Source organism: Parus major, chromosome Z (assembly GCF_001522545.3).
Source record: "Parus major isolate Abel chromosome Z, Parus_major1.1, whole genome shotgun sequence".
Lineage (NCBI taxonomy): Eukaryota > Metazoa > Chordata > Aves > Passeriformes > Paridae > Parus > Parus major.
The window spans coordinates 53,814,897-53,828,344 of NC_031799.1; the positions used below are offsets into that span (position 1 = coordinate 53,814,897).

General features: G+C 35.8%; 1 protein-coding gene across 9 annotated transcripts in view; it reads left to right on the plus strand.

The window, feature by feature from the left end:
- Positions 1 to 13,448, plus strand: part of DMXL1 (Dmx like 1) — a 78,903-nt gene that overhangs the window by 33,923 nt on the left and 31,532 nt on the right. For all 9 annotated transcript variants that reach the window (XR_004495535.1, XM_015653055.3, XM_015653049.2 and 6 more), the window contains 9 exons: positions 1,393 to 1,509; positions 2,736 to 2,960; positions 3,603 to 5,297; positions 5,880 to 5,990; positions 7,232 to 7,401; positions 8,563 to 8,660; positions 9,322 to 9,487; positions 10,288 to 10,537; positions 12,104 to 13,194. Coding sequence is in view for 8 of the 9 variants with exons in the window: in XM_015653055.3 (XP_015508541.1) it covers positions 1,393 to 1,509; positions 2,736 to 2,960; positions 3,603 to 5,297; positions 5,880 to 5,990; positions 7,232 to 7,401; positions 8,563 to 8,660; positions 9,322 to 9,487; positions 10,288 to 10,537; positions 12,104 to 13,194 (3,923 nt within the window). In the remaining variant the exon portion in view is untranslated. The remainder of the gene's footprint in view (positions 1 to 1,392; positions 1,510 to 2,735; positions 2,961 to 3,602; positions 5,298 to 5,879; positions 5,991 to 7,231; positions 7,402 to 8,562; positions 8,661 to 9,321; positions 9,488 to 10,287; positions 10,538 to 12,103; positions 13,195 to 13,448) is intronic.

A 13,448-nucleotide genomic window follows, 5' to 3' on the forward strand; every position in this document is an offset into this window, starting at 1 on the left:
CAGCAAGCCAAACAATTCCTTCTCACTATAGTACTGTGAGTAGTGTATGGATTTTTAGGTCCTTGGGCAGATCTGAATTGGTCTGGAAAAAATGATCAGTTTGCCTTGGTGGAGTCCGTCAGTTATTCAGTTATATAGGCACCACATTGTTCTGTTCCAGTGAAATAATGTGCAGGGGAAAAGGGGTCAGAGTAAAGTTTATGATACCAGGTTATATGCAGTACTAGAGGAACTGCTGAATGAAAGGAAGCAGAGTTGTGAAAAACTGTCAGAGGAACCTAGGGAAATATTAAATGACCTGGATATACATAGTGATTATTTGGGAACTGTCTGCTTCTACTTGTGGAAGAGATTTGGAGTTGTAGAGATAATCTCTGCCCTCAGAGGAGTTTAAAAAGTGCAATTGAGATGTTGAAAATAAGAAAGAAAATAGACAACACAAAAAGTGTTACTCTACAGCATAATTGAATGTTTACATCTTGAGTATGATACACAGAAATAATTTTAGAAGAAATATGGAAATATTTGATCTTAGACAACTGTATACATGTGTATGTGTTCTGAAAGCCTGTAATAGATGGCTGCATGCCATCCATGTAAGGCATTGGGCTAAATGAACCCTTTGAAAAACTGTTAAATTAGAACTGTATCATTTGCATGTGTTCTAATTTGAAATTATTTTCTAGTACTTTCTTCCTTCCTGTTTAATAATGCATGAAGGTAGTTATCTCATGTTTTTAAAAAGATCAAAACTTCACTTAAATTTTTCTGTGGTACCATAAGCACTGCAATATGAAAAGCACAGGGCAAATGCAGCTTATTCTTGATAGTGTTTTATGTATACATATACCTAAAGGATCAGAGGAATCATGGAGGAAAAAAAAAAAAAAAGAGTCCCTAAATTAGCTATTCCTTCTTGGTCCTAATGAGTTGACTTCAATATGAAGGGAAGGGAATACCTGGGTGAACCCTCCAGAAATGGGCACCTATTGATAGTACAACTATTGTATTGATAGTACATTGTCTTGTTTTTGCATAAAACTAGAGCAAGTAAATTCCTAGGAAGAAGCATAGTATCTCTTGTATTCTAGACTGCACTGTACTGATAGTATATTCTGGGATCTGACTTTAAACATAGCAAAGTCAGACAACTATGTTGTCATGTCTGCAAGAAAACATTGGCAGTTCTTAATATGAGTGTACCTGTAATTGAAGTGTTTGTTGGTTGTGGTAGAAAACTTAGAAAGCTAATGTAACACTTAAATATAGTCAGACCATTGTGTTCCGGTAGTAGGCCATGTTAGCTTAATGTGATTATTTGCTAGCCAGTGAAATTTAGTTCTGCTTTGTGGTGAATAACCCTTAAGATCTTCCTGTTCTCAATTTCACCAGGAAACCAGCAGAATGGATTCTCTGAAAAATTCTACTTAATAGTGATAGAGTATACACAAAACCATTCATTACTACATATGTGGCATTTACATTTGAAGGCAATTCCTGTCTCAATAGGTAAGCCCTCTTTCTTGTAGTTTTCTTTTAAAAAAAGCTGATGTCTAGTGAATATCTGCTGTTCAGTGTAATCTAAAATGTTTAATCCTTTTGAAAAGATTCTGTATTTAATTACAAGATTTTATCACAACCATTCTTTATTGAATACCTAATCTTCTGATTCTGAAACTCTTCAGTTCAGCCTGAGCCTGGAGTTTGGTATTTTTTGTGTATTCTGAGGCCAAATATGCTTAACTGGCTTTAATACAGTTGAACAGTTAAGATGTTTTGCTTTTTGGAAGTTTTTGTTCTGCAATTTTTGAGTTTATGCACACGTTTTGAATAGGACTGTAGTCCGAAGCACCTAAGCATCAGTGACGCCATTACAGTTCTAATCAATTTTGACGTTCTGAAATCTGCTGGTTCTCTTTCAAACTACCAAACTGCTTCTAAAACTATAAAGTTTTAAAGAAAGGTAAGATAAGCTTTGGTAGTTTTCTGTTGACATTTGAAGATTTTAAGAAACACAAATCTGATACCACTTACCAGACAAATCTGTTATAATGCATTTTTCTGTCATTTAAACTAAATTATCATTTCTTACTGTTGATTTCAGATGAGAGAAAAAGTGTTATTGCAATTAGTTTGTAAGTTAGTGAGAATAATAAAGATCTAAATTTTCTCATGTACTTATGTGAGGATGAAATTACTGACAAGGCTTTTCAGCAAATCAGTTGGAAATTTTCATGTTCCATTTCCATCAATTTCATACTTAAGCTATTAAGTTTTATTAATAAAGGGAAACATTTGGTTCACATTATCTGAGAGCCTGTGTTTTAAGGCATAAATTAAAGCAGTTATTAAAACTTTTCTGAAAAATAACTTTTACCAATTTGTAAGCAAGGACATGAAGGTCTTAATTTAATCCTCCCTAGCGGCAGGTATTCTATGCTTACTGAAACCTCATTTTCAGTGGATAGCCACATACATATCTCTGACTGCAGTCTTGGCCTTTTAGGTCATGCTTTGATCTCAACAGCTCTAGAATCTCAGAAGTATTTAATGTGAGATGTCCTAGCATTTCTCTTTAAATCTGAATACAAGAATGCATTTCATTAAAATGAATGTAAAATTTTAAGTCAGGTTTGTCTGTCTCTTCTGGAACTATTAAATTGAGTAAAATTATTTCTGACATTAAAAGAAATCACTTATCTTTTAAAATTAACAATACAAACTTTTTTTTTTAGATGAAAAGATAGGTTCAAATCCACCTGAAGAAGCAACACAAACAGAAGAATCATATTCTTCACCAGATCCAGAGAAGATCCAATCACCTTTCACTCAGAAGTATCGGGCCTGTAGAGCAAACCTTCAGAGCACAAGCTGGCTTACTCTGTCTTCCAAAATGGTTTATAGTCAAGAGTTGAGTATGCCAGAAGGAGTAGAAATTATAAGTGTAAAGCCATCAGCAGGTTTGTCATCTTTTTTTAAAGGACTAAAGTAGGGAATCTCTGACTTTCTGACTTTGGTTTTAAAATAGAAATGAAGTAATAGTAAGTTTTGGATTTGTTGTTAGAATTGAGTGTGTATAGGTGAATCCAAAAGGTTTGCTGAAATGTACTTCCCCTGACTTAGTATCTCAATCCTGGAACTAACACTAGGATAAAGCTCCTACTTAAGGTATAATATTTACTATATTTGAGATTCTTGCAAAAAATAGAGTACTAGAAACACAAATTTTGTTTTGCATTCATTAATGAATTTTTTTGTAGGATCTGTACTTAAATGTGAAGGTTTTCATCAATAGTCTTTCTAAAACACTGTTTTAGATTTTTCAGTAGAGAAATGTTTGTTTGACAGAATAGAATATATATTAATATTCCTATTTAAATAGTATAATTTGACTCCTCTCTAGAGCACAGAATGCAACCAAACGGTAAAATGGCTTCACAGTGTTTTTGACATTTTGTCTCCTTTGTAAGGCCCTGTAAATGACTTCATTGTGAGGAAGCAGTGTAGTACTTTTTTTAATTTGGAGTAATAGAACAGTGGCTGAATAAAATTTTTGATTTTTAGTATTTCCTCCAGTAAAAGTGTATTTTATTTCATTTTAGGACATCTCAGTTCTTCTTCCATATATCCTGTTTGTCGTGCACCTTATCTGCTGGCTACTTCCTGCTCTGATGGAAAAGTTCGATTCTGGAGATGCAGGGTTGTCACTGAATCATCAGCTTCCTCCATGCCACAATATGGCACAGACAGTGATGTTAAATATATATGGGAAGAATGGCCATTACTGATTGAGGATGGACTTCCTAGTAGCAGTGCTATTCACGTTCCAGGGAGGCCAACTGATGTCAGCTGTGCACACACAAACAGATTAGCAGTAGCATACAAGCAGAGAGCATCTAAAAATAGCCATCTTTCTCAAGATTTTGTGATGCATGTTAGTATTTTTGAATGTGAATCTACAGGGGGTTCTTCTTGGATTTTAGAACAGACACTTAATTTAGATGAGGTAGGCACCATGTTGGACTCTAGTGTTAGTGTTGATAGTGATTTAGTGGCAGACAGCCAGCAAGATACTTCCCTGTCTCATGGTGGGAATATTATACCCAACAGCAAGCACTTGGTACACTTAGATTGGATGTCTAGGGAAGATGGCTCACATATTCTGACAGTGGGAATTGGATCAAAACTTTATATGTTTGGTCAGCTGTCTGGGAAGAGGCAAGAGCAAAATGGTAACGAGATTGTAGCAATCTCCCACAGTGGCAGTCCTAAGGCTGCAGCCCTTTCTGGGTTTGTTTTGCTGCGTTGTGTTGACTTGGTTTCATCTGTGGAGGGGTCACCTCCTTTTCCTGTATCCTTGTCTTGGGTGCGTGATGGCATTCTGGTAGTTGGAATGGATTGTGAAATGCATGTTTATTCCCAGTGGCAATCTCCTAAGCAGGAACTAGTTAGTACAGATTCCTACAGTGGAAGTATGCCATGCATAACTAGCTTAATGAAACAAAGCCAGTCAGCTGCCTCAGGTCTGCATCCACCAAAGAGAACCTTGACCAGATCTCTGACCAGCCTTGCACAGAAACTTAGTGGGAAAAGGTCTGCCTCTGATCTGTCTATGGAAATGGAAGATTCTGGTCTTTTTGAAGCGGCTCATACATTATCTCCAACTTTACCTCAGTACCATCCATATCAATTGCTGGAACTCATGGATCTTGGTAAAGTACGCAGAGCAAAAGCCATTCTGTCCCATTTGGTGAAGTGCATTGCCGGAGAAGTTGTTGCTGTAAATGAGTCTGAGCCTAATCACGACAAGAGGCTCAGATCTCTGACGATCAGTGCTAGTGGAAGTACTGCAAGAGATCCCAAAATGTTCAGCAAAACAGATACTACAGACTATGTTGAAATAGACTCTGTTCCACCACTGCCACTATATGCTTTGCTTGCTGCGGATGATGATTCATCTTATTCCTGTTCAGAGAAGTCCAATAATCAGAATAGTCAAAATAAAAAGGATCTGCCCAATGACAGTTATGAAAATCTCTTCCAAAATACTGCTATAAGTACAGATGACCTTGTCACGTTTGAGGCAGATGAAGACAATTCAAAACCAAAAGTAATTGATCTTTCTCAGTACAACCCAACTTACTTTGGACCAGAGCATGCTCAAGTTCTCTCTCGTCATTTGCTTCATTCAAGCTTGCCAGGTCTGACTAGGATGGAGCAAATGTCATTGATGGCTTTGGCAGATACAATTGCTACTACCAGTACTGACATTGGAGAAAGCAGAGATAGAAATCAGGGTAAGTTGTCTCTTCCAAGATAAATATACTACTGTGCTTCCCAACCTTTCCTGGGACTTCTTGCTCTTTTAGAATATTTTTGTGGCTTGTAAGATAATGATGCAACTTCATTTCAAAGAATAATTGTTTCAAGACCTAATGCTTTGATAAAAATAAAATTTTCTTTTGCTGCCTGGTAATGCTACTGTGAGTCCATCAGTCCACATGCTATTTATATTCTCTTTTAATATTATATTTATATATTAATTATATAAATTTGTACTAGTTATTTTTAATCCACTTTTGAAGAGACAGTAATAACAAATATTTGTTGTACTGTGTAGAGAAATTGAGAAATAATTTGGTTTTGTTTTTTTAATATATAACACTTCTTGTTTCTTGTGTTAAACACAACAAATAAACTTCAAGAGTTTTTGTATTTGAAATTTTTTTCTTTCACTTTTCTTGAAGGGAAGAATTATGAACTTAGCTATTGTTTACATACTTAAAATGTTAGTAGTCACAAAATTATATTTCTTCTGATAAGACCCATGATACTTGGAGTAATTGCTGTAAAATGTGTCTTAAAATATTTATCTCCAGGTGGAGAGACTCTTGATGAGTGTGGTTTAAAATTTTTATTGGCTATCCGGCTTCACACCTTTCTGATAACTGCACTTCCTCCTGTGCATCGAGCCCAGCTGCTTCACCAAGGTAACTGATGTGTTTCCTTAGATGAGTTTTAGTGATGTAGCTGCACTTATAAGTGGTGTGCTGTTGACATGCCTCAGTGATTTAATTCATTGGGTTTTTTAAGAAAATATTGTCTAATATGAATGAATGCTAGAGCGGAAAATATCTTACTTGGTTTTTGGTGAAGGTCTTGGAACTGATTTTTTTTCTAACAAGTTTTTAGTTGGTGAGGGAGTGTTCCTGTTTCCCCAAATTAAATGGCTTTCTAGTACCATGATTTTCCAGTAACCTTCTGCAGGAATAATGTAACAGAAAACTGTACCTATTTATGTAGGAGTTTGGTAAATATTTGGGAAAAAGTTTACTACTGGGACCTTAAATTTTTCTATATGCTTACTGTAATTATACAATCAACTATTTAATATAGGAAGTTTTTTTTTGTATAATTTAACTAGTTCCATCCTGATATTGCAGGTGACAATGAGATGGATTTGATTAGTCATATTCAGATCTAAAGGAGTGGCTGTGATTACTCCTTTAGCTGTCATGACAGGTGATAGAATTTTCAATCTCATGGTTATCCTTTAGCTGAATCAGAGGTTGGAATTTGCCAGGGCTGCACAGAAGAGTATTGCAGAGTTAGCCTTCTGATGGAGTAATTTTAGTTGAGATGCTTCTGCTTCTGGTGAGCTCAGAAATTGGTGAGAGTGAGAAGTGCTTCTGGGGCACATGCAGGAGTGTCTTTCTACAAGGAAGCATGTGGCCCTCACTAGAGTTGCAATTATCCATAGCCAGCTATGTTGTGGCTTAATAGTTGTTGTCTTCCTCGTGAGATGTTTTAATTTCAAGTTTTCTTTTGTATGTCTATTCGCAAAGATGTTTTTTTCCTCTGGTTATGTGAAACTTGTGCATTTTCTAATCCAAGTCAAAATTCTTCAGTCTTTCAAATATCTCAAAAAATTTTGAAAAATATGCACACTGCATCATGGCTAATCTTAGCGCCACTTACTATGCATATAGTAAGAGATATAGAGCTTTATAGAGAAACTCTTTTGCAGATGAAAAATTGTTTCCAGTTGTATGATTTTTCTGTAATATTTGATATGCAGTCCTAACAAATACTCTTAAATTTCTGTTGCCTCATCAGCAATGAACTTAAAAGCTCAAAATAAACAGAAATATTTCCCATCCCCTTGTCTTCAGGTTCTGGATTAATTATGAATTTCTTCTGATTTTTTTTTTTTTAAATGTTTATTGTATAGGCTTATCTACAAGTCACTTTGCCTGGGCATTCCATTCTGTAGCAGAGGAAGAACTCCTGAGTATGCTCCCTGCAATGCAGAAGGGAGATCCAACATGGTCAGAGCTCAGAGCTATGGGTGTAGGATGGTGGGTTCGAAACATCCACAGCCTGCGAAAATGCATAGAGAAGGTAGAAACAGCGTTCAGCTCTTCTCCAGTGTTTACCTTCTATTTATGTAGTTTTAATTTTTTAGATAATGTAGTTTTCCTGAATGTTTCGTGCTGTATTTTTTTTGTATCTATACTTTTCTGTATCAAAATGAACTTCTGTATTTAGGTGGTTTTTAGTACTTCAGACTCCAAATTCCACTGTGGAGTACATTTTTTGCTCTTAAAATTTATTTGCTCTCCATCTTAAAGGTAACATTGTACAGTGCTTATTGTGGATGCTCAAGATACAGTTGGAGCATATAGTTGTTTTTTATAGCAAAATTGAGAAACAAGCTTCTTCTTAGAAACTTGTCAGATGTGGAAACAACTTAGACATTATATGTACATCTGTCTTGCAGACTGATTTTTTTCCATGATAAAAAAGCCCTTCTATTGTTTTGTTTTGGCTTGGTGGTTTTTTTTTTGGTTTTATGAGGGATTTGTTGGGTTTTTATATTAAATATTTTAATCATCACAGTTGTGGCAAAAGCCTAACCTCATTATCACCTCATTATCACTTGTTTTAAGCTCTTGAAAAGCCAAGTATGTTGAGCTAGAAAATGGCATGCACAATATACTTTGACTGCAAAGCATGAAATGATAAAATGCATGTCTCTACTTTTACTTCAGTAATTAATCATCACTTTATAAAACTTTACTGCCTTGCATTAAAAAAAAAAATCCATGTATTCTGGGCCCGAGTTTAAGATTATCTTACATGGGAGTTGGACTATTCTTGCTGCCACTTACCCTTTTTTCTTTCAAACCTCCAAAAATTATCTATAACCAGTTTTTCTCCTGTTTGTCACTCGTCCCATCCTGTTTTTTAAGATCCCATGTGCCCTTAATTAATTACCAGAATAACTAGTAAATTAATTTTGCTATGATATTAGAAACTGATTCTAGATATAGGGATTCCCATTTGATCTGAAAAATAGCTTCTAGAACTGCAAGAGGATGAGCTAAAATGGGCTGTTTTATCTTCTCATGTTCTTACATTAGACTCATAATGACAGGAGGGTTCCTGTATTAAAGAGAACTTCAGGGCACTATGGGGTATGGGATGCCAGAAGCAACAAGAATCTCATTTAAGATGAATTTAAATTGTGTTTGTTTTCCTGCCTTTGAACTGTCTTCTCAGGTGGCTAAAGCAGCTTTCCAGCGAAACAATGATCCACTTGATGCTGCTATTTTTTACCTTGCGATGAAGAAGAAGGCAGTTATCTGGGGATTATACAGGTATTCAAGCTCTTACATGGAATATTACACTGTTTAGTATAATTTTGGGGGAAAAAATGAATGTGATGGTAATCCAAAGGAAGCACAAATATTTCCATTGAAAGCTGAGGTTTGATTTATAAACTAGTCATTACATTTCTAACCTTATATTTACTGAAGGAATTTAGTTGATGTTTCTGAAGATGCTGCAAGTTTTAGTCTCAAATCTCCTGTAACTTCAGCTACTGCTTAATTCTGGTATACTTTTGAGGACTAGCAGTGTAGTGTGTGAAATGTCATGCCTATCCTTTACATAAGTGTTTGTTGTTAAAAGTTTTATTTTCAGGGGACTGACTTAAGTCTTTCTAACTGGTGTTTCATAATACAGCATTCAGTGTTGCCAACCTTGCATTGCCACTTAAGAGCTCACCTGAAGAAAAAGAGATTTTATGTATTTGGATCAGGTTATTGAAAATACCATTGAGTTTTGTATTTACTGAAGTTTCTGCTATTGTAAAATATGTAGCCTTCTCAATTCCCAGTGTGGTGAGAAGGAAATGCCTCTGCATCTCCTGATCTAAAGATCTGTGTAAAATTATACTGACATCTGGAGGAATTAAGAACCATAATGCAAGTAATAAAAAGTAAAATGTTTTTTTTTTCAATTATGTTCAATATGCAGGTCCCAGAAAGATACTAAAATGACGCAATTTTTTGGAAATAACTTTACTGAGGACAGATGGCGTAAAGCAGCATTAAAGAATGCTTTTTCTTTGCTTGGCAAACAGCGTTTTGAACATTCTGCAGCATTTTTCTTGTTGGCAGGACATTTAAAAGATGCAGTGGAGGTAATAAATTTTTAATGTTTACATTGTTTAATTGTTTACAGTGTTTAATTGTTGTATTGTCCCAAATGTACAAATATATTGAAAGCAGTTTGTATTTTACAATAGTATGACCCCTGAAGCTTCTTATGCTTTCCATTTGTGCTCTTCTTTCCCACGCCAAATGAGTGAAAAATCCAAAACCTTCGTCTTTACATTCTGATTCCTTTTTAGCTGTCCTATTACTGATACTGAAAAGTGACATGGGTAATTTCTCTGCTCTAATACTAAGGGGCCTACCTATGATTAACTTCCTTTCTGATTGTCTACCCAGTCCTATTGGAAGACAGCACAATTTTTCATTATGACTTTCCAGACCTGGTGTTTTGGCAGTGATGTGGATTAGCTCCTAGAATCCCTTTACAAAAAACAAAACAAACAAAAATTATTTCCTGTGTCTGTTTGAATTACAAAATTGTGAGGAAATTAATCTCTGATAATGAAGGATTTGCTCTGTAAAACTCTGTAGCTAAAACAAACCGAATCCAAAGGTAAGAGATGGCATGTGCATACTGGCAATCATCTGTTGAAGCTGGTTGATTTCAAAGATCTGTGTCATGCCATACTTAAACCGAAGAAATGAAAATCCTGCATGAAATACTTGGCTACACCTGTTCTGCTTAGTTCCTGCTCACTTTTTATGGAGTTGATAGACCTACTTACTTTAATCTCAGCAGATTTATGCCACTTCCTGCCCTGTAATCATTTTGAACTAAGTAGAAATGACAGGGTTTGATCATTTGAATATGCTTATTTTTAATTAGGTCTGCCTTGAAAAACTGCATGACATTCAGTTGGCTCTTGTAATATCAAGACTTTATGAATCGGAGTTTGAAGTGTCTAGTACTTACAAATCTGTACTACAGACGAGAGTTTTGGGAAGTGTGTCTACTGGAAAAGAGAGCTCAGGAAACATACACTGTGACCCTTTCCTGCGAAGTATGGCATACTGGATTTTGGAAGATTACAGCAAGGCTCTTGACACTTTGATTAAACATTCTGTTGAAGATGGAGGTAAGAATATTGGCCTGTTGAGTTGGTTTTAACTAATGGTTCATTTAAGCCACAGTTTATTAAAGTGTCATCTGAACAAAACCAGGTACCATACACTTTATCACCATTGTTGGTAAATATTGTTTTTTTAAATGTAACTGTTGCTGTAGCAGTGTATGTAGACTTTAATAGCAAACACGGTGACTGTATTGTTACTATCCTATATCCCATGAGTGCATACTTTGTCCTTTAAGCATATGAATATCAGGATAATGGAATGACCCTGCAGTAATGTAGCTGGTTTTCCAGAAGCAGTCTAAAGATGAAGAGACTAATTAACTAATTAACTTAAATCAATTCAACTCCATCACAGCCTAAGACAAAATTTCTGATAGCCTACTTACATAGGAGAGTCTGGAAGACAGCTGACTACAATAATAGACTAACATAAAGATTTTGATACTTGAACTGGTATGAGGAGGCCCATGTGCAGCCTGAAACAGCACCTAAGTCCCCTGGAGCAACTCATTTCTGTGTTCACTTGCTGGCTTGATAGGCCTTCTAAGAATTAATTGTATTATTTCCTAAAGTTAGTGTTTTCATTGAAGTTAAATGCTTCAGGTCCTTGGTAGTCAGCTGGTTTCAGTCCTGACTACTGAGAGAAATTGAAATAAAGGCTCAAATACTTAGAATTGCGTAAGTAATTTGTGAAATTGATTTCAATAGAAGTTACATGCCTCAGGATATTTTGAGCAAATGAGGAATATAGTGTTTGGTTGCTGCTATCCTGGTCCCATCTTTCTGTGTAAAATAATTTTCAATTGTTCTGTGATCAGTTCAGTGGTGTCTTGCCTTATTTTCTTACCTACAATGTGCTTTTTCATGTAGGTCCCTCTGTTAACTGTCACCAGTTGTGCTATAACTCCTGGTATAGAGAGTAAGGATTTATTTCAGCTGTCCTGAGACCTTTGAAAACTGTGAATCATCTTATGCTGATGCTCATATATCTTCAGGGTTTTTCTTCTTGTGGACATGGAAATGAAGTAAATAGGTGTTGCACTGCTGTGTCATTTGTTTATTTGTGTGTACTACTGCTATGATTATGTATAGATGTTATGAATTTCCTGGTTTTATTATAAGTTGCATTTCTTTTAAGATGTAGATAAAACAAAAAATACTAATCCAGTTTTTTAAAAGAGACTTTAAGAAAATATCTCAAAGATATAGCGTCTTATTTTCTTTAGAGATGGAAGATGGAGACCTCAGAAACCTAAAATTAACAGAAAAGTCATTTGACTTCAGTAAAACTGGTCTGACTGCAAGGAAAAGAAATGGTAGCTGTTTTAATACAAAAATGTCATGCCTGCTTCCCCACTGTGGTTATTTTTACTATGTTTGCCAATGTTCTTCCCACTGAGATATTGAAATTATAAAGGAGGGTGCAGTGAAGTAAACAGTAGAACAAATATGAAGTAGACAGTAGGATTGATGCTAAGACCTAAAAGTCTTCTGATGAATTTAGGATTTTGCAGATAGGTTATTTCATACAGAGTGGTACATTTTCCTCATGCCACCATATCTTTTCAGATGATGGAGATGGCTCATCAAGTTGCAACCCTGCAGTGTTTAACTTCTATAACTACCTAAGAACACATCCTCTCTTGCTGAGACGTCATTTTGGCTCTTCTGATACATCTTCCACACACATTTGCCTAACAGTGGAAAATGGATTAGCTGACAGAATCAACCTAGGTGAAAGACGGCTATTTTTCACCACTGCATATGCTCATCTAAAAGCTGGTTGTCCTATGTTGGCCTTAGAAGTGTTATCAAAGATGCCCAAAGTTGTCAAGAGATCAAAGTCATTCTGTAAATCCCCTAGCTTAGTGGATACTGATAAAGAGTTCTCACCATATTCTCCAGTTAAAGAGTTTGAAACAAAAGATCAAGCTTCCAGTATTGACTGGTCACAGCCAGTATTCAATGGTCTAGGTTCATCTTCAGATTGTTCATCAGGAAAACATTCAAGTTCAACTCTTTCCTTTGATTGGAGCCAGCCAAGTGCTCTGTTCCAAGATGAGCAATTGCAACTGCAATCAGACAGTGATGAAAATGATGAGAGTGAAGATTCTTCCCTGGTAATGAAAGAGCTAAAACCTCTGGGGAAGACTGAAAAATTACATGAAACAAGTTCAAGCTTCACAGAATCTTCTAGTGCAGTTGATGACAAAGATATTCTAAGTCCATCAGAAGATATCATTTCAGCACAACTGAAGTTTAGAGCATGCCTGAAAATCCTTACTGTGGAGCTTCGTACACTGTCCACTGGCTATGAAGTAGATGGTGGAAAGCTGCGGTATCAGCTTTACCAGTGGCTTGAGAGAGAAGTGGTAGCTCTTCAGAAGACCTGTGATTATGGTGTTGAAGTAGAAGACATACAGTCAGGAGTTAGAGGCATGCCAGCAGAAGCTACATTACATGAAAACACTGAAGACTTAGCTGCCCAGGAAAAAGCTATGCTGCAGAAAGAAGACTTTCAGAAAAGACGTCAATGGCTTCTGAAATACCAGTCTCTCCTCAGAATGTTCCTTAGTTACTGTATACTTCATGGCTCACATGGTGGAGGCTTGGCATCTGTCAGAATGGAATTAATTCTGCTGTTGCAGGAGTCTCAGCAGGTATGTGGCAGAGCTTAGGTCATGTTTTCTCTGTGTCAGGTTTGTAGATTTATTTGAAAGTGTTTTGCAATACTTTTGAAATTTTCCTCTAAAAAATGTAGCATGCACCTATTTTTTAATAAATATAAATCTGTTTTTAACAGTTTTTTTGTACATTGCTTATTTTTTATTGTTGTTTTTTAGAATCGTTTTCCCTCTTTCAAAAGTTCTTATGTTCCCTTAAAGAATATGTACTATTTCTTTGCGTGTGTGTT